Source organism: Micropterus salmoides, unplaced genomic scaffold (assembly GCF_014851395.1).
Source record: "Micropterus salmoides isolate LMB-PRFRI ecotype aquatic unplaced genomic scaffold, ASM1485139v1 Ms_hic_scaffold_7, whole genome shotgun sequence".
In the NCBI taxonomy this organism is placed as follows: Eukaryota; Metazoa; Chordata; class Actinopteri; order Centrarchiformes; family Centrarchidae; genus Micropterus; species Micropterus salmoides.
In genome coordinates, this window is record NW_024044459.1 from 11,618,636 (window position 1) to 11,639,463 (window position 20,828).

General features: G+C 39.2%; 2 protein-coding genes across 3 annotated transcripts in view; both read left to right on the forward strand.

Annotated features, from left to right (window-relative positions):
• Nucleotides 1–8,581, forward strand: part of dmrt1 (doublesex and mab-3 related transcription factor 1) — a 42,287-nt gene extending 33,706 nt beyond the window's left edge. For both annotated transcript variants that reach the window (XM_038703752.1, XM_038703751.1), the window contains exon 5: nt 5,876–8,581. In XM_038703752.1, the coding sequence (XP_038559680.1) occupies nt 5,876–6,030 (155 nt within the window). In that variant the 3' untranslated portion in view covers nt 6,031–8,581. The remainder of the gene's footprint in view (nt 1–5,875) is intronic.
• A 7,582-nt stretch (nt 8,582–16,163) lies between these two features.
• dmrt3a (doublesex and mab-3 related transcription factor 3a) lies at nt 16,164–20,828 on the forward strand. The gene is made up of 2 exons (XM_038703750.1): nt 16,164–17,780; nt 19,532–20,828. Exons 1-2 carry the CDS (start codon nt 17,381–17,383, stop codon nt 20,551–20,553), a joined length of 1,422 nt encoding a protein of 473 aa, XP_038559678.1. The 5' UTR covers nt 16,164–17,380; the 3' UTR covers nt 20,554–20,828.

Genomic DNA, 20,828 nt, shown 5'->3' on the forward strand with positions numbered 1-20,828 from the left:
AGAGAGATGGTAGAGGGTGAGGGATGAGGAAGCAGGAGGGAGGCCAATCAAGTTGGAGGATTCTGGGAAAGACTGGACATCAGCTGTTGTTTATGTCAGTGTTATCCCGATCAGGATGTTATTCTGAGAAAATGTACTGTATGTGAAAGTCTGAAAATTTCATAATCTGATATTTAAAATGCAGGTACATTTGAATATATCAGGTTTTGAAGGTACTTGTCCTCAACTGGAGCACGCTTAAGCTTGGGTATCATCTGACAGTGGCGATAATCAAATATCTTCTAAAACAACTATCTAACTATCTAAAACAAAAATATAGATTGTTTTATTACATTTTGTGAGCTAATGCCCCATTAAAAATGTTTTTCCGACTACAATTTGTTTGTAGCACAGTGAGCTAGCATCAAATGTCTTGTTATAATCTTAATCATGTTTCCTTATTCCTTGATCAGATATTTCCTAATTTAAACAAACTTTTTTTTGCCTGTTTTAGACTGAAATCCATTTAGGCAAAGTTCTTGTAAGGCCGCTATTGTGCAGTTGTTTACATAATCAATGATCATTTTTTAAGCGAAAAAAATAAACAAAGTCTGTTTTTACTGTATGCGATAGCAAATTGAAAAGCTTTGAAAATTGTTCGTCTGACAAAACAGTAATGTGATAAGTGATAAGATTTTACCTGTGGTTTTAGGAAACTGTGATGGGTGTTTTTCTGATATTATGTTTTGATTAATTGAGAAATTGATAACTTCTAATATTTAGTTGCAGCCCAAGTAGAAAAAAAGTTTCCAGAACTTGCAGTGAGTGGTTCTCACAGGATAGCAACACTACGATTATCTTATAGAATATGGTACATTGCAAACATTAGCATCAACATAGACAGTAGTAAAATGCAACATACACATTAATAGTGCGGAAAAGATTCATTGATTAAATTGATTACTAAAATGCATCGACGCGGAGGCTTTGTTTGATCCATATAACTATATAGCACACTGTTTCGCACGGACATTTATTACTGTCGCACATTGCACTTACGCTGTGTGAACACAACGTGATTATAATGGAGCTGTTTGCAAAGTGGAGGAAGAGAGAGAAAACAGCGAGGGACAAAGAAGAAAGTGTCCAAAGTATGGGATTATTTCAAGCTAAAGAAAACAACAACTCTCTAATGTTACCGCCCGTCCACCGTAAAATGAAACTCATGTTACCTTGGCAACAGCATGGCAGCACCTGATCAGAAAGCATCCGGTGTTCTGCCAGCGGACCACAGACGAGTTAACAGTAACAGCAACTTTAGCATTTATCTGAAATCATGATTGATGATTGAGCAAATAATATTTCAGTCAGTTTTCACATCAAACTGGATGGATCATAAATAATAACTACTCTAATAATAAATTCTAAATTTAAGTAAACTAAAATAATGTGCCTAATTTTTAGAAAAAAATAAATAAAAACTGTAGCTAAGTGTAGTCTTAACCAATTTGATAATAAATACTCAACACATCATAACAAATAAACAGCTGTAATGCCTCCTCTTCTCTTTCATTCCCTCTTATAGAGCTACCACTCCTACTTTCTCTTGTTCAGTGAGAAACGTGAGCTCTAGTTTGTCCAGCCAGCTAGCATTGGAGATCTATGAGATATTCTGGTGTTGAACGGCCCGTGGGAGGAATGTACATGTAAGAATCTGTACATTCTTGATTAAAAGCCATGTGAAATCTCTTTTCCCTTTCATCTCCTCAATTCGTGTGACATTCGTGTCACATGAGACGCTTGGAGTACAGATTGATCTGTGAGTTTCCTGGTCCGCTAAACCAGTACAGTAAATGCTAGAAAAGCTGCACGGGTTAAAATAGAAACGCTCCGTCACGAGGTAGTAAGTTTCAATAATAAATCGGCTGTAGGTCGGCGGTCCGAAGAGGACAGCGGCTGGGTCCGGAACCGGACTGCGGTCCGCCAATTAGTGACCTCTGAAATAGTGGGTTGACACAAAGCCAAATACGTAGCTTTGCAGTGATACTTCCTCTCACATTGTTAATAGGGAGAAAAGGTCATATTGTGATTATTGTGGACAGTATTGTGATTTGATTATAATGGAACAAATTGTACTAGGAGTATACTTGCTTGATTATCAAGGAAAATGCACAAAAAACAGACATTTTGATGTGTTTTTTTTAACTTTCTTAACAAAGTTAAACAATAAACAATATTTATACAATGACTAGTAAAACTCTCTATGCTCTATGGAGGAGGCGGATAGAGGGAGCAAATGTTGGCACACTGGCACTGGCTAAATCTATATCTGTCCTCTGCAGAGACATTATCCACAACCTATGCATTACATGAATATAGCGCTTTATCATGGAAACTCAAAGCGCTTCACAGTGAAGTGGGGGGGACTCACCTCAACCACCACCAATGTGTAGCACCCACCTGGGTGATGCACGGCAGCCATTTAGTTAGCCATCTAGTTTATAGTGTACTGTTAGTAAAACAATCTAGCCTATATTAATTACTATATTGATTATAATTTCATGTAAAAGCCTAGCCTACTATTTACCACTAGTTAAATATTAAATATATATATATATATATATAAATATATATATTTATATAAATATATATATTTTACAGCTGTTTCATTTCTGTGTTTTCTTTTAATTTATTTAAGCCTTGTGCAAGCAAAAGGCTCTACGTTGGTCTCCAATTTGCTAAGTACTAACATTTGAAAGTTTGCTGTAGTACACCAAACCTTTTTTAATGTCCCGTCCCATCCAAGCTGTGATTGGTCGGTTGACGAAAAGTGAAACTGACAAGCACGTCGGCTTTATGAAAAAAGTTGAACATGTTGAACAACAAAAGGCAGAGATAGAGCTAACTTTAAATGGTAGGGAGCCAAACTCAAACCTTCCTTATCTTATCTTTGCTTCCGCTGTCGCTGTCACAGAGCGACCAGAGCCTGAGTAGCCGTGGGGAGGGGGGTTACGGTAGGTTGTTGTCTTAAAAGTTACTTGCACACTGCTCATAAATAATTTTTCTGCGCGTAGGCCCATCTGTTTGTAGGGGCACATGCGAAATGTGTGGGTGGGGATAATGAGCAGACTGCAACAGACACAAAGAAGAGACTGTAACACACACTTTTTCTGTTTTATTAAATTGCACACATTTTGTGGTTCTGTAATTTCGACATCACGATTGCAATTGCGATTACATTAATCGGAAAAATCGATTCTTAGAGGCATTGCGATGCAGAAGTGGACGATTCTGAATCAATTCACAAATGTCAAAAATGAATTTTCTAAATGTAAATTGATAACGCAATGTTGACAGAACGCAAAAGGCGGAACTCAGAATGCAGCGCCCGGACAATCTGATAATCATTTAACAGAGATGTTCTCAAATATTCGGCGCACCACCACTGCTAAATGAATAATTGCTGCTACTAAAATTTCACACGATCATTAATATCAACTAATGATTTTCACTCTCACACTGTGAGAACACGGTAACCCTGTGTCAGCTTCCTCTCCTCATTCTTCAAAGGACATCTATGTGACAGGTGCTGTTATAATAGTTAAGTTAGGGTAGGGCAGTGCGTAATGTGTATGTGTGTGTGTGTAGCAAGTGTGTGGTTGAGCGAATGAGAGGAATGGCGGAAAGTGATGGTGAAAGGATGGTGACCATGGAGGAGCTGAGGTTAGTAAAGCAAATTAGGGATTCAAACTCATCCTTTTAATGAGGAGTCATTTCTTTTGGATTTTAATCTGCAAATTAAATGCGTGGTAATTATCCAAAAACTCTGTATAGAAAAAAGCATTGATAATCTTATTTTTTTTCATCGCATCGCAGCGGTAATCGTATCATCGAATCATGAGGTGAGATTCCCACCACTAGAATCTTCACAGATTAATGTCATGCAGTACGGCTTTACTGCGGTTATAAATGAGGATAACACAAAGAAAAGGTCCACAATGGTTTTTAAACGTTACAGTAACATTGTTACAAACACAGTAGATTGCTGTTAATCATCTTAATATCTTCTGGCCTCACATAGTTTTTTGTGTGCAGCTGTAGACAAGTGCATGCACATACAGTAGCTCTCATGTTAACTGTAAACAATCTAATGCTTTTGTGTTTAGTGTCTTCCACTTTTTGCTGACAGATTCAGTTTGCTTTAAATCCTGAGCTTTGCTAAGAATAATTTAACAGTACACTCATATTTATATCAGGCGAAGTCTCTGCTAACAGAGAGGACCGTTTATTCTGCAGTGCTGATGAAGTGACTGCTGTTTTGTCTGTCTCACTATAGTATTTCTGTTCTTTTTATTTACTCGCCTTAAAGTATGTAGACATTTGTTTATTTTATGTGTGCTGCTGTGCTGTCTACCTACACCAGGCAATAGCAATTTATCATATTAATGACTTTGTGGAGTATCTAAGAAAAATTTGTAGCTCAATCCAGTGTTTCCTCTAGGATCTAGCACCCCCCCCCCCCCCCCAAAAAAGAAAATTTTATGTTTTCCAATGACAGATATGTAATTTCACATCATATCGGGCCATTATTTTCACCATATCTCTGAACAAATAGTTGGAAAAGCTAAAGCACATAATAAATAACCAACACCCAAAGATGAGTCTACTGGAGGAACTACAACCTTTAGATCTGGAGAAAGTAAGTTTGGTTGGTTCTGTTGCTCCACAGTGATTTTACAGTGATGGCACAGCATGTTTTGGGCATCACCCCTAAGCCTTAACGGCAGGAAAACCCTGTTAATATGACCTCAGAATCATTATAGATAATACTGTTCATGTTTGCCTTTTGTGTCTTCATTTAACAGCCTTTGACATTTATCTGTAGACATTAATATAAAAAATAGGCAACATGAGAAACCTGCATTTTATTTGCACATTAAAATCCAACAAAAAGTCTCCTCTTTAGCTTAAAGGGACTAGTTTGCATCACTAATTAGCTTAACTAACCTCAGCTCCTCCAGTCACCTCCGTCCTTTCTTTTCCAAAACCACTTTTTCAGACTGAAAACTGAAAAATAATTGAATCAGACTGTACAGGTCAGAGTACAGGTCAGTAGGCAGTAATAAAATACAGCTTCCAGTTACTTTCTATAAATTGAGCTAATGTTAAGTTACATAGCAGCTGTGTAGCTGCTGTAGAAGCTTTCCTGCTCAGCTGCGCAGTCTGAAGGGGAGATGTTAGCTAACTTAGCGCTAACCGGCTTCACTTTTTCCAGCAGGTGGGAAACAACAGACTTTTCTTGGTCTTGAGAAGCTGACACACTGTAACAGGCACCGTACATTTACTGCCAGAATATTTTCCCGTCACTATTATATATATTTTTTCGTCACTTTCTGCCGCTTGGACAATCAAACACTCGCTACGCACCTCCTGATTCAGAGTTTCGCTGCTGTTATAACACCATCTGTCACCTATGTTCTGCATGGAACGATGAGAGGAAGCGGTCCGAGCATTGAGTGCTGCCGTGCTCGCACAGTGTGCAAGTGAAAACATTTGTAGCTCATAGTTTAATGATCGTGGGAAATTTTAGTAGTGGCGGTGCGCCAGAATGCATGTAGAGGAAACACTGAAATATGTGAAAGAGAAGTGAAAGATTTGAGGTTTATTTTTCAAATACGTTCTTTACCATAGTGAGACAGTGTTTTTCGGTATGTTTTTGTTTTTTTACAATACTGATATATATATATATTTTTTACAATAATAATGTAAGGATACACACAGTTGTGTGAAGTGGCCACGACTGCTGGTTAAAATGAGATGGTAACTAAGTGTAGCAACTCGCCTCCTCGGTGGATCTCTGATCGTGACTCTCTGTCTGTCTGTCTCTTCTCTGCAGCCTTCTCCCCTGGCAGCATCACCACTGGTCACCACTCCACCATGACCTGCAGGTCCATCGGCTCCCTGGTTAACTCTGATGTCAGTGCTGAGTGCGAGGCCAGCAGCGAGACTCCAAACTTCACAGTCAACTCCATCATCGACGCCACCAAATAAAAGAAGCTAAGGAAAGCGTTATTAAAAATAATCATTGTGAGATCAGTTGAGCAGAAAACAGTTTCATGGTTCACTGTTGCTGCTGGGTTTCTGTCCAGGAGGCACAATAAATATATATATAGATATATATTCCATACTGTAATTGAGAATATAGGTTGTTTTTAGTTCATTTTTAGCCTCAAAGCTGTTGAGTCTTTTATTGAAACCAGTTCACCAGCATAGAAAATGCTTGGAAAGTAAAACTAAATTGTACAAATTCACTAATAACAACATGCAAATATTTGAGAAGCACTTTTCCGAATTAGGCTGTTTGGATAGATTAAAGATGACCATGAACATACAGTTAATAAGGATCTTTATTATGAGCAGTCAAGATTGGAACAAATTATTCAAACTAGACTTCGTAAAGTTGTACACTTGTTTCTCCCCCTCAGGAAGCAACTGTTAATGCAATCTAAAATTTTTATTATCCAAAAGATAAAGTGACATTTGCAATAATGATGTTAAAATCCTTTGTAGCTTACAGTAAATTTGACTAGTACAGTTTTCACACAGTATCAGTCATGTAGTGTGTTCCATTATCAGTGACTATTCTCTGACAATGAGATTAGCGGCTTAGTGTTCGCTAAAATGTAATTTTTGAGTTGAAAAACTGTACTCGCTGTTACTGAACATTCCAAGCACCACAAGTGAAATTTGGCCCAATGGATTCAGGGAGCGCACTAGTTTCCTGTCATTTTCCCCTGGTGGACATGCAATAAATGCAATAATACATGCAGTATAAGTTAATATTATTAGTTCATATTAGTTATATTAGTTTGTCTGTTTTGTGACCCAGTAAACCATTAGACAATGTTGACTCCATCCTTCAAAGTAAGCAATGATTTGGTGATTTGCAGGTTAAAATATGTAGGTCTAGAAGACGTAGGTCAATATTCGACAAACTTTTTTGTTTTTAAAGAGTAACTAAACGCCAGCCTGCATTTTACTGCCCTCTTTGGTTGAAAGTTTAAAGTGTGTTTCACCTGTATCCACGCCAAACAGTGAAGTCACAGTGTACTGACACACCCTGTAGTACACTTTACATCACTGCAGCCAGGTGAGAAGTTAATCCACCGGTGGTCAGCAAAATAAATACTTTCAGGGGCTGTTAAGTTACATATAACAGTTCTTTAAACAGTATTTAAATGACTATACTGTGTTTCATTGTGTTGGTAGAACCTGCTTCCTTTTGAAATTTTGTCATCAATAAGTATTGTCCAACCGATACTGGATGTTCGAGACTGCTATAGTGATATTTCAGATTTTACTACTTTGATGATGATCCATCGGATGTCTTTTTTTTTTTCATAAACATACATAACCAAAAAACATTTTTAGGAATCCTTAAATTAGTTTTTTAAACAATTGTGACCAAGGTACAGAGCGGGATATTTTATCAGATGTCACATGTATTTACCCTGAACAACGATCTGATAATTTTGGAAACGTCAACTGATACAGAAGACGGCATTCATTTATCTCTTCTGGTATAAAAACTTAAAGTTAAATGTAGAGAACATTTCCGACAGAGCCACCAACAGAGACGCTTGGATATCCTCTTGCAGGGAGATGTGCGACTCGAACGAGAAAACAGGCAGGTTCGACATGAATCATGCTCACCTTGTTGGCGTGTGATGAGCGCCGGCTGCTTATTTATGGCTCCGATCCAGTGGCATCGTTTATACCAGAGAATTTGCATGTCTATTGTATATTTAACCCCTTCTGGGCCAAAGTTTTTCTTTGCACACGGGGTACTGTTCATAACTGTTTACACACTTTGGTACGGCCTTGTAGATACAGCAGAGGCTGAGGTGCTGCTGCAGTGACGTGTAGAGCTGAAACGAAAAGACGATTCATTGATTAGTCGATCCAGAAACTGAATAGCAAATCTTTTTATAATCAGTTAATAATTTAAGTCGTTTTTCAAGCAAAAAATGCAAAACATTTTTATTTTGGACCTTGGGATCTGGGAAATTGCCAATTTTACAGTGTTTTCTGGTGTTATAGATAAAACAAATAACTAATCCATTAATCACAAAAATCAGCATTCATCTATTGATAGAAGTAAGTGTTAGTTGCAGCCCTTGTAATCTGTACTGTTTTTAACAGTTAAAATACCTGGTCACAGTGTTTTTCTGTGTAATTACCCGAAAAACCAAACTATAGTTATATATATAGTTTTTTACATAATGAACTAATGTGAGTAATTCTGTGTTGCCAACTTTTGAGTTGTGGTGTTGAGTTGTGGTGCCCACTTTTCTGCCTTTGTGAAGCTGACTCGTACACTACTGTACCGTATATTGTTTATGTGTTTTATGGAGATTCGTTTCGAACTGCACGCTTTGAAAGTGTTTATTTGTGTTTGTGTTTGAATAAGACAGCAACAAAAGTAATTTGGAGTCTTGGAGTTTATGTCGCTACAAGTTTTAGGTAAATAAAAATGCTCTAAGTGATGGAGTGTAAATGTGATGGTGTGCTGGAAACAACAATATAAAACAGACAAAGAAAATTACTTGTATTTTCTTTCTGCTGCGCTGTGGGAACATTCATTGGATCCTGACCCATCTGTTGTAATCAATAACACGACCATCTTGTTTTTTTATGAAACGCACTTACTCTTAATTTCATCCACCAGTGGTTTTAGAGAGAAGAATGTGGAGTTACCTATAAGACTTTGACATTATAAATCACCTCTTGAGACCAGATTGTACAGCAGTATCGATTGATCCTGATATATCACAGAAATTTACTGTCACTTCTGTTTTCAATTAAAGATACAATCAGTCAGATAATGACTTAATTGGATTTTACAGAAGATTGAGTTTTATTGCCCCGTGCTTTACGAGTTTAGTTAAGGAAGGCCATTTTATCACGGTTGTCAGGGGCGACCCGCTCCCGCTGCCTTGTCCTTCTGTAGCTGCTGCCGCCCTGTGTACAGCGCAGGGGAGAAAGTGTCACAGGATTGGTTTTCCTTGAGCTGTCTCTGCCTCCATGAATCATGCCCTCCCATAATAGATAAAATCTCCTGGTGGAGTGATGGCTGCTCGACACAGACAGGAAGTGTGGAAGAGGATGCTGGAAGCTTCGGGGGGGGACTTGGATAATTTTTAAAGATATAATCATATCTGAGGACGTCTCTCTCAGTAATGATATATTAATAGGGTACACTCAATTAGTATAGGTGTTTTCTTGGTGTATTCAGTGTAAAGTATTTTCGTTAAACTGGAGTTTCAGCTCCAAACATTTCTCAGACGTACATCTGCTCAGGTGCCAGAGATGATGTGTTTGGTTGGGTTCTACCTCAACGGGTAAAACCAAGGAAGGGAAGTCGTCTGAGTGGATGAACGAGAAAGTCTCAACTCAAATACTGTCAAATACAGAAAGCAGCAACATGTCTTTCATTTATTCATAATGAGCCTGTCATCCATAATATTGAAGAATGGTTTATGCAAGTAGGTAGGGCTAAATATTTTAAGTAAGACCAATCAGTAAATTGGTGTGAAATTTGTATTTTGGAAATACTATTTGAAGCTGAAACTGTCTAGTTTAACCACGTCATTCTTTGCTAACTTAGACGGAATCTGCAGTATAATTTCACAATTTCTTTGCTTTACTTTGCTTGCCAGCAGTGCAGTTAAGTTTGCAGCTTGAAACTACTTTTGGGTGGATTGGGACAGGAAGACCAAAAGTAAATCAGTTAATCAGGTCTGAGTATTCTTATTGTGTGTTTGAAAAAAGTCTGTAATAACTTGAACCTCGAGTTAGGGTTTAGTTTGCTTTGACATAAGACACCACACAAGTGAAATTAGCACCTGAATTAGGTGCTAATACAAAAAATCTGAACTCTACATCTGAAAAGGGACCATCTAATTGTTTTTTAAGTAATTTTTTGGCCTCTGAATGACAAGCAGTTTGGGGAGTAAACATCGAGCGCAACTCACAATGCAAATAACCTTCACTCAGATTAACAAACGTGTGGCTGGTCATGCACATTAAGGTGTGAAGTCAATTTTCATGATTATTGTTCTAGCCATATTCTCCTAGTGGACATTTTTCGGAGGAGACTGACTTCGATCCATCTCGCCATTAAGAGCAGCCCAGACATCTCAGGACATTATTTTTATTCACTTCATCACCTCAAAAGAACAAAGGTGCACAGTCCTGCATTCTGTAAAAGTGAGTTTGAATGCTGACATGGCTCCAACTATGATACATTATTACTGCTGATAATCTGAACATCCAAGCGTGTCTGAGCTTCTGAGTAATTATGTTAGAAATCTTTTACCGTATGTATTGAGATAGAGAAACTATTTATTTAACACAACTTAGATCTTCTGTACTTCCAAACTTCAATCTGAGCAAAAAGTCCATAATCAGCCACAAGAGGTGTTCACTTGTTTTAAGAAAATAAGACTTTTATGACAAATTTCTTGGTAAGATTATTGAGTTGTTTACAAAATGTTAACCTGCAAAGTAACTCAAACTAACAGATCACTTTAGTGGTGTAAAATATTTTAAAATGGAAATACTCCAAAGTACCTCCAAAATTGTAAAAGTACAGTACTTATAAATATTACTTTTGTCCACTGAAGTATATGTCCCAACAAGTAAATTTGGCCATTTAAATAACAATTAAAGCAAATGGGGCTGATAGTTTGCAGCAACCCCTAGAAAATATATATATAGTATAACAATAATATAAATCTGTTTCAAGATCTGGCAGCAGTTTTACCAATAAATCACAAAAAGAAGCTTCAACAGGAAAGACCATCTTATTATTATGGTGGAGTCTAAACTTGAGAGTGAAACGGTCTCCTAAACTTCTGGGATCTGTTGCTAGTGGTGGAAAGTTACTAAGTACTGTAAATATGCACATTTTTGAGGTGTAAGCTACTTCAGAAGTCATAAAATTGTTCAGATATTATCAATAAAAAAACAACTTCACATGTGCATTTTACGGGCTCACAGTAATCACAAGTCTGGAGAAAGAGAGAAATCTCCTTTCTGTAATTGATTTAAATTTTTTAAATTTTTTAGACCTCTTGAGAAGGTACATGGACAGAATTGCAGATAAAACCCAAAAGAAACCAAAATAAAGCGGACAGTTGTTGTCAGGTAATGTGTAAATATAATTTGTATATTATGCAAAACAAATGTAATTAGTTAATCCAGCCATCTATGTTTAGGAGTATATTCCCTACTGGTTTCCTGTCATTCTTTGACCAGTATGACTGTGAAAATAATATTAAATAGAATCATAGGTGGTATTAAAAAGGTAATTTTAGTTTGGTGAACACTGTAGAAACCCTGAACCAAGATAACCAACATTCATCAAGAATGTTGTTGCTTACTTTTCTTTTTCAAGCCCATATTTTCTCACATTATTCTATGCAAAGTGAGCTTAGAAGTATGACATTATGTGATATGTACTGTATGTAGAATTTAAACATGCGTTGAAAAAGTGGAAAAGTATCTGCTGCTTGAAAACCAAAAGTATAGACAGACTATTTGCAATTTCACTGTGAATAATACTAGAATTTCCAAGGTCATCGGACGATATAAAGGACTGGAGAGAAACCAGAGGATTTGCAACCTCTGTAATGACAACCGTCTGGGAGACCAGTACCATATTTAGTTTGACTGTAAGAATGTAAGCATATGAATTTCAGAGAAAGGTATCTGCCAAAGGTAGCCTAAAAACCCAGCATATTTTCCCTTTTCCCTTGAAACTGATGGTTTCTGATGTTTTGGGCTTTCTAAAAATGTCTCACTAATTCAGATGTCCAGCTAATTCCTCTGTATGAGCTCTGTGTCCCGCCTCCCCAGGGAGACTTAAATCAGCGTTTCTGTGACAGGACGTCTGAGTGGCAGCAACGCCCCCAATCAGCACCTAATAATAACTCCACTCAACAGAGGTCAGCTCCTCCTCCAGCTCTGAAGGGGCCCTGCTGGAGGGGTTTCTTCTGCTAATATACACATGAGAGCCAAGATGAGTGAGTGAAATGTGAAAATATTTGCACAAACTTATTATTGATATCATAAGTTGAGTTTGTGTCATGGAAAACTATTAGACTCATTATAATTAAGACATAAATCTAGTGAAATCAGACAGTTTCAGCCAATCAAGGCACAGACAAATTTTATAAAATAACATATTATACCAGAGGTTTTGAAAGTGTGAGGCGGGCCTCCGCAGGGGGACTCCAAACAGTTTCGGGGGAGGCTACCTGAATGGAAATATTAGTTATTACATTAGTCATCAAAAGGAGATCACATAGAATAGCCTAAATGTGTGTTATTTGGTGAAAGAGAGAGTTCAGAGATGCAGTATAGCTTTGGGGAAGTTTACCGTCTGTCCCGGAGTCTGAAGCTAATAAATGCTTCAGGACAGACCTTTTGTAGTCTGATGTTATGTCAAACAGGAATATTACAATAGATAATTGTTGAGTCTCTTTTGGATCAAATAACATTATCATAACATGATAATGATTCCATAGAGAAACTAAGACAAAAAACTAACAGCTTTGTCTGAGGGGAGGCCCACAGTCCCAGGCTTTGAAAACCCTGGTATTATACTAAAGTTATTATCAGGACTCGCAGGAAAGATGCAAAATAACTACAAACCATAGATTATTGATAAACGCTGTCAATACTGCTCTATCTCGACATGCTCTTTATGTTTGACTCTTCTAAAGTAGAGGAGTAAATGTAATGTTCTTGTAGTTACGCTCTAACAATTCACACGTAGTAAATCAAACTTCAGAATCGACACTACAGCAGTAGTAAAAGTACGCGAGTATAAGTGTAACAAGTTGTGAAAACATGATAACACACATCATTGCAGCTAGGGGACCATTAAAATAGTTTTTTTTATCTTGTGGGGGGACATGACCAAAGTCTGGACCAAATTCATCCAATAGTTGTTGAGATGTTACCTTAACAAGTCAAAAATGTCAAACTTATGGAGGCGCAAGAGGAATAGTTGTCTGATGACCATGAATATCTGTACAATTCTTCCGAGTTGTTGATATAGTTCAGTCTGGACTAAAGTAGTGGTATAAAGCATTGCCATTAATGGACAAACCATAAAGCCATATACGGTGAAACATTAATTAATAAATTAATAAAAACAGAGATGTACAGCCTTTAATCATTCATCTACTGTATAACCAGATAATGCAGTCACTGTGAGTTTTAATAAACAGCTATGCTTGATCATTTAACCTGCTTCTTTTGTCTTTTCTTCCAGAAACTTTTGAGATTCAACTTTTCTTAACTTAATGTTATTATTTTTGCCTCAGAGAAATGGCTGTAGAAGTCTCATGTGAAGGATTGTGTACAGAGGAGTGAACTACCTCCACAGGTTCATAAAGTGTTTGTCATCATTTCCTCCTGTGTGTCTACAGCTCTGAGTCGATGTGATCTCTGAACAGATATCTGCATGACTGACTTCATCTGCTGAGCTAAAAGAGTAACGAGCATCAGACAAACTCCTGAGTTTAGTGCCTCCGTGCTTCTGATATGGCATATATAGATTACAGTACTATGGGACTGGTAGTGTAAGATGTAAAAACACTTTGTATTTGACATTGCATTCAATCTATGTAATAATACTATATACTTAACGAGCTATTATATGCTATTCTTGGATGTCTTATGCATTATCTTATTTCACATAAGTTAACTCAATTTAAACTAATTCAGCATAATTTCAAAACATCAGTGTTACGACATGCAAAGCATCAGATCACGTGTCCTCACCAGGTGGCATAAATGCAGTATATAAGCATGTTACGTTTGTACTATAATCATTACATTCAACTACAGTACATACGGGTCATAAGAGGTACTTTATGTAGTTAATAGCAGCCATGTGTCAGCTACAACCAATATTCAAAGATCCCTGAGCATGAAAAAGCGTTAGTCCTGTATTACTGTGTGGATCACATTAGCGCATCACACTCCATGATTGTGTTTTGAGGCCAAAGTAAAGCCATAATTACTGATGGTTTTGTGATAAAAAAACTGTCGAAACATAACTTTTTTTCACAGTAACTACAATTGTAGTTCAAACGTATTTTCCGTGTTGTTTTTTACACTTCATGTGAAGTAATAAAGTAATATTTGGATAGGCTGCGGTGTAACCCCTTTAAAACGCAGCCATACTCCTCACAGTCCCTTTGGGTTATTTTTCTTTCACATATTGTTTCATTTGAATAATTTTTAGACGGCTGGAGAATTGAAACTGAACTGAAGTATTTAACGATAAAAAAAGCAAATATAAGAGAATATAAGTATAAGTAAGTACACATGACTTTGCAAAGCCGAATCTTGTTTCATAGTATTTCCTACACCAATAACCATTTTATGACCCCTGAGGAGGATGCAGGTTGGTAACCCGTAGTTACAGTTATGACCCTATTTTATGGTAGGATTACCCAAGAACTTCAAATTGGATTGAATCTAAAGACCAAATAAAAAAAATAAAAAAACAAGTGTCTGATTTAGGAAAATAACTTGAGAATATTCAATAAGTGACTGTGTTGATGACCATATAAATTGATCAGTAGGATGTGGCTTCCAACCCTGGGAATAAAAAGATGATTAAAGGGATAAATAAGAAACAAAATTGTGTTTGACTTTGGTTCAGATTAAAATGTCTAACAACCACTGGACGGATTGATATGAAATTTAGTGCAGACATTTGTGGTTCCCGGAGGATGAATCATGATCACTTTGATTGGTCCCCTGATTTTTCCTTTAGGGCCACCATGAGGTTGACATTTGTCTCAGCTGATACAGACATTAGCCAGTGGTCTTTATCCTGAAGCAGTGTTGACCTTTGATGGGACTTAGGGAGAGTCCAGAATATAGAGGTAGCCAATGTAGCTTATTAGCTGTGTTGCACTATTTGCTTTTATTTAACCTCCCTTGTCAGAGTAAAAACTGTTCCACAAAAGAGCAGGTTGACAGTTTTGTGGCAGGAGTTAATGGCACAAATATGTCTTTTGAATAAATGTTGTTAGCTAATGGTTAGCTTGCAGGCTAACTACAGGAGTTCACCCCTGCAAATATCACCATACAGACAGGCCTATAATCGGTCTTTGTAACACATTTAGATTTTCTTATACGTTTTTGTTTTTTATCCATGGTATATTTCATTCTGGTATATTTCTGTTTATGCTTTTATTTTATAGAAGCCACCTGTGCTCCTTTTATGGTCGAAGTTAGGCTATGTGATAATTGCCTACAGGCCTAGGCTACTGTCCTTCTAACATACAATGTCACTATATCTAATAAAGAACATGTAGGCTATTTCTTGTAAATTAATCTATTTTGTGTTTAATATTAAATGCACAAAGGACTTCAGCATAAAATATTTACAGTCTTTCCGCATCTTCAACTTGCAGTGCATCAAATGAAAAAAAGCCAATTACAATGCACCCTGCAGTATAAACTTTTATTCCGGTTTGTGTTTTACTCTTTATCAACGAACAACATGAATAAATTTATTATGCATTGTGGTGTAGGCGTGCACCCGCCGCCTCCCACTCCCACAAATCTACTCGGCCGGCACAAACTGCAAAGCCACTATAGTCACCTTGAAATTTCCTCTGCTATTTTCCAATTAAAAGCTTAATAGCCCTGGAGACGGGCTTCATGTGGGGAAGTTTACCGTGCTCTTATTCTCTGTAAGCCGCGCAGCCTCGGATCCCATTATTTGCTTGAATAAACCTTTTTTACGGTCAGAAATGGGCCCCGGCTTTGTCCGGTGTTATGTTTCAATGCCCTCTATTAGTCCAGCAGAAGGGACATATCAGCATCCTCGACATAGTTCCCAAAGGGCTTTTTATACATGTAGAGACCTAATCATCTAAGTTATGTACGATTGTGTAAAAGGTGCGAGAAGCTACGAGCGTTTTGTCCGTATCCAGTCTTCGAGCCTGCGGGCCTGCAGGCAACGGGGAGGGTAATAATGTACAACCCACGTCCTGACTTTTGAATGCGTTATGCTCATGTTGTTTCCTAAAAAATAACCTTTGGGGGGATGTATATGTAAAGACTTCCGAAGCAGAAGTCAGAATTTTGACAGCTGAGATGTCAAATTTTTGATATCATTAGAGTTGAATTTTTGGACTTACAGATCTTTTAAATAGGCTAGCCTATTTATGATGCTTTTCAGTTTAAATGTTAATATTGCATTTTTAAAATGTGAATGTTATGTGTCAAAATGTTTAAATGGTCATGTGTTTCATGCAGAAACTCAGTCCTCCATAAATTTAAAGTGTCTCATCATTGACAGCTGAGATGTCCAAATTACTGATATTCTGCTCAAATGACCTGCTGCATATTTAAAAAAAAACTGAAAAGGCACTGACTTGGTCATTAAGTCCTTTAACTGCCCTGCATTTTTTTTCAGGGTGTCTGTTTGCAGGCCAGTTTTGACTGATTTTTGTTTATTTTTAGCATTAACAGAGTAAAATAGTTGAATTTGCACCTTGACTTTCAAACCTGCAGATTTTATTTCAAGTATTAATGGTGCTATTTTGGGATTTAGTGTTGAACTGTTAAAACTGAAATTGTATTATATGGGCTACTTTTAAAATAGGCCAGCAGACAATGCACTGACTCCTGTGGATTTGTTCTTTTAACCCACTGTGATGTTCTAAAGGATGTTTGTGTGATGCAGGAACTCCTGCACCCTGCATCCTGCAGTGTTATTAAATGTCCTACAGGCCATCTGTTTCTGGAGGTAATGGTGCAGTTTCTCATTGATAAAGCTGAAATCACCTTTGAAGAATCTCCTTTGAGCTACAGGATCAAAATCTTAAAATCTCTAAACCACTGAAATTACATGGAGATCATATATGTTTCCACTGCAAACCAGAATGTTTCTCTTCTTGGATCTTGACAGACGTGTTTCCCTGATCTTGACGTTATTGTCCCTCCCATTTTTGAAGGAAACTTTACAAACGTGTGAACCTTACAGGAAAACATGTGGGGTTATCTGATCCTCTGGCAGATTTTCCCCCGCCTCACATGGACATTTTTTGCAGCGTGCAGGCGCGTTGACGCGATTGACAGCGTTTGGTTACTCGTCTCCATAAGTGCGTGTCAGCCTGATGCATATCTGTGCTGTCAGCCGCGGGAAAGGTGGATCCTCCAACACCTCTTATCCTCATCCTGTCATGCGTGTGGCAGAGCAGCTTCATCCAGCTCCATCTCTCGGACAGCAACATTCCCGCCCCGCCTCGCCTCTCGGCAGATGTAACTTGTGCGTCCTGGAAAACACAGCGCGTCTGACATCATGAATGGCTACGGGTCCCCCTACCTGTACATGGGGGCTCCTGTGTCTCAGCCCCGGGCCCCGCTCCAAAGGACCCCTAAGTGCGCGCGATGCCGCAACCACGGCGTGTTGTCGTGGCTCAAAGGTCACAAGCGCTACTGCCGCTTCAAGGACTGCACCTGCGAGAAATGCATCCTCATCATCGAGCGGCAGCGCGTCATGGCGGCGCAGGTGGCGCTCCGGAGGCAGCAGGCCAACGAGAGTCTGGAGAGCCTCATCCCGGAGTCACTCAGAGTGCTGCCCGGTATCGGTATATCCGGAGCCAGCGAGGGGAACCAGGGAGCCCCGCCGAGGACAGAGGAGCTGGAGCTGAGGTGGAACGGCGCAGAGGCGGTGCAGGCCGGAGCACAAACATGCACAGGTGGGAGAAGAGCTGCGAACTTTAAATGTTTACATATCTGTTAAATAGGCTAAGTGATTTTATTTGATGAGATGAAAATAATGAAACATTATGGAATGATTTTCTTTAGCAGAAGAAAAAAACAAATAATGACAGAGGTCATTTTAAACTATTACTGCTGGGTTGCTACTAATAATAGAAATAATCGCCTAAATGAACCACGAAGTGCCAGATTCACGCAGGGCTACTTTACCAATATATTGTGTGAATTTATGCTTTCACACAAAGGAAAATTCTGTTAAAAATGGGATTTAGATGTTTAATCTGTGTTTGGGTATATTTACAGTAAAATACAGTGATGCTGTCATTTGTGTCCATTTTAAAGTAATATTTCAGTTACAGAAAAGCAACTCAAACATAATTTCCTTGTTATTGTTGTTGTTATTTTACATGTTGCGTTATTTGGGAATGCCACATTTGCTAATATGAAAGGACGAATTTGTTGTAAATCATCAAGATGAGATATGAGAGATAAGACTTTATTGATACCCAGGCATGTTACAACAGGGCAAGAGGCTTAGAGAAATGAAAACAAATAGGTCTAAATGGAAAAAAATGTTGTTGGGTTTGAAAACTTAAAAAATCATTAATTGCGAAAAAATAATATATATATATATATATAATCATAAAAAAAGGCCTATTTGTTTCATGCAATGTTAACAAATTATTTTGAAAAGCGTTTTTATCTTAACAAAAGCAACAAACCTCATTTATATTTTGAGTTGTTAATAGAGGTTGACATCTATTCATTCTGGCAGTATCTGTAGCCTAATACATTTATTTTTAGGCTGGCTGTTATTCAAGTACTGCAACGTAACGGGTAGTAGGCTATTATTTGTATTTATTCATTTATGTATTGAAAATGTCAGGAATATTTTCTCACTTTTTTAAAACAAATTATTTAAGACAATAAAAATCCTGGTCATTTGAAAGCTGTAACACTCTATGTTTTTAAACATCAACTGTTGCCTATCTTATTTTTTCCTTCCTTTTGTTTTAATTGTGTTTAGGCAATTTCAACGCGTTTTCAATATTCCCGCACTTAAAGCCTAAATACTGAATAGCCTATTCCACTGTGCAGATTTATGTTTTTCCACGCTATCCTATTCACCTGACTCCACTTTGTTTGTTTTTCCGACACTAAAACATTTGGACACAGGCACCGATCAGCTGACTCCACACACCAGCCCCATTTTCTCCCTGCCACACAGAGCTGAGTGGTTTAAAAGATTACAGTGATCAGCGGCAGACAGCACCAATCGAATGTAATCGCCGTATTTTTTGCAGGAGGTCAACTTCAGATGAAATGTTACCGAGCAACAAGCGATCTGTTTACAAAATGTGGTCAAAAGGCATCGACGGTAGATTCCTCACTGACACACAGTCAGCACTTTGTGTTAACAGCTTTGGAGACGAGAAAAGAAAGTAAATCCACATAAATCGTTGTGTTGGAGACAAGCTGACAAGGGATTAATTGCATGTTACGTTTCCTCTTGGGGGGAGCTTACAGCGGATTGGCTTTGCTTTAAATGGACCAGAGGTTTTGCATGAAGAGGTGCAGAAAAGAAAAGTTTCTGAAGTCATATTAATTCATTTAATAGGCTACCCCGACAGATTTGTGCATGTCTTTCTTGCAAGCTGAATATTTGTCTTTACCCTCTGCGATTCCTGCCCAAACCTGTTCCCTGACTGTTTGCTCCTTTGCCCAGCAGAGCCGACAGAGGACGGTCCTGATGAGGGGTCAGGGGGTGAGAACGGGGGGAGCTGCAGTGAGAAGGAGCAGGACCCGGTTAGCTCCCCTGAAGGCTCCAAACCAAACTCCTGCTACACCCCTGAGCCTCCAGAAACCCCCTCCCACACGGAGGAGAGCCGCTACAGCCTCCCCAAAGCCGGTAGCGTTGAAAAGGAGTCCAAAGCCGAGAGTCCTCAGAAGTATCCCGTCAGCCCCGCAGAGCAGAGCGTGCTGATTGAAGGCCTAGCCGGCTCCATCAATCTGCCCTTTAGCCTCCGAGCCAACAGGCCGCCGCTGGAGGTTCTCAAGAAGATCTTCCCCGCTCACAAGCCTCCTGTCCTCGAGCTCATCCTCAGAGGCTGCGGGGGGGATCTAGTGGGGGCCATCGAGGTGCTGCTGTCCAGCCGGAGTCCTGATGGGAGCGCGCACCCGCACTCCGACCCGCACCCGGACGCCCTGGTGCTGCCTTCAAACGGACACCTGTTCGAGCACACGCTGGGCTCCTACCACCCGGTGTCCTCCTCCGCCAAATGGTCGGTGGGCTCCGCTTTCCGCGTCCCCGAGTCCCTCCGCTTCACATCCGATTCCGCTACGGGCGTGGTGTCCACCGGCCCGCTGGGTGTCCCCCTGCAGCACCCGTCCTTCCCTCAGCCCACGCGCTACCCGCTCATGTTGCGCAACTCTCTGACACGCAGCCAAGCCAACCCCTTCGTGCACAACGACGTGACTCTGTGGAATACCATGGCTCTGCAGCAGCAGTACCAGCTCCGCTCGGCGGCCCAGTATGTGTCGCCTTTCTCCCCCGCAGCACCCGCTGGCCCAGGTGGGTCCGTGTTCCGCAGCTCCCCCATCCTCTCCTCCAGACCCTCAGAGGAGCAGCGCATCAGCATCCAAGAGGAGAGCTGCACGCTGGGATCCAAACCCGGCCTGTACTCCCCCGAAGAGGAGTACGAAGAACGCTCCGACTCCGCAGACTCCCGCATCCTGAACTCATCCACCTAGTAGGCCTATAGATGCTGGTGATGGACTGATGATTGTTTGAATTGAACTGTGTCATACAATCACCCTTTGATAAGGTGATGTTAACCCTCTAACATCATGCTTTCTAGATGTCACGTGGACACGACCAAAACGGATGAATGTAACAGACTCACGTTGTTTTGAAAACTTGTCTTCTGTTTCCTGTATGCATGTTTATTACTGTGAAAACTTTCAATGTAAGGATCATCAATGCATGTCAAGAGTATGCCAAATAAATCAGAGTTTCCCAAATGGAA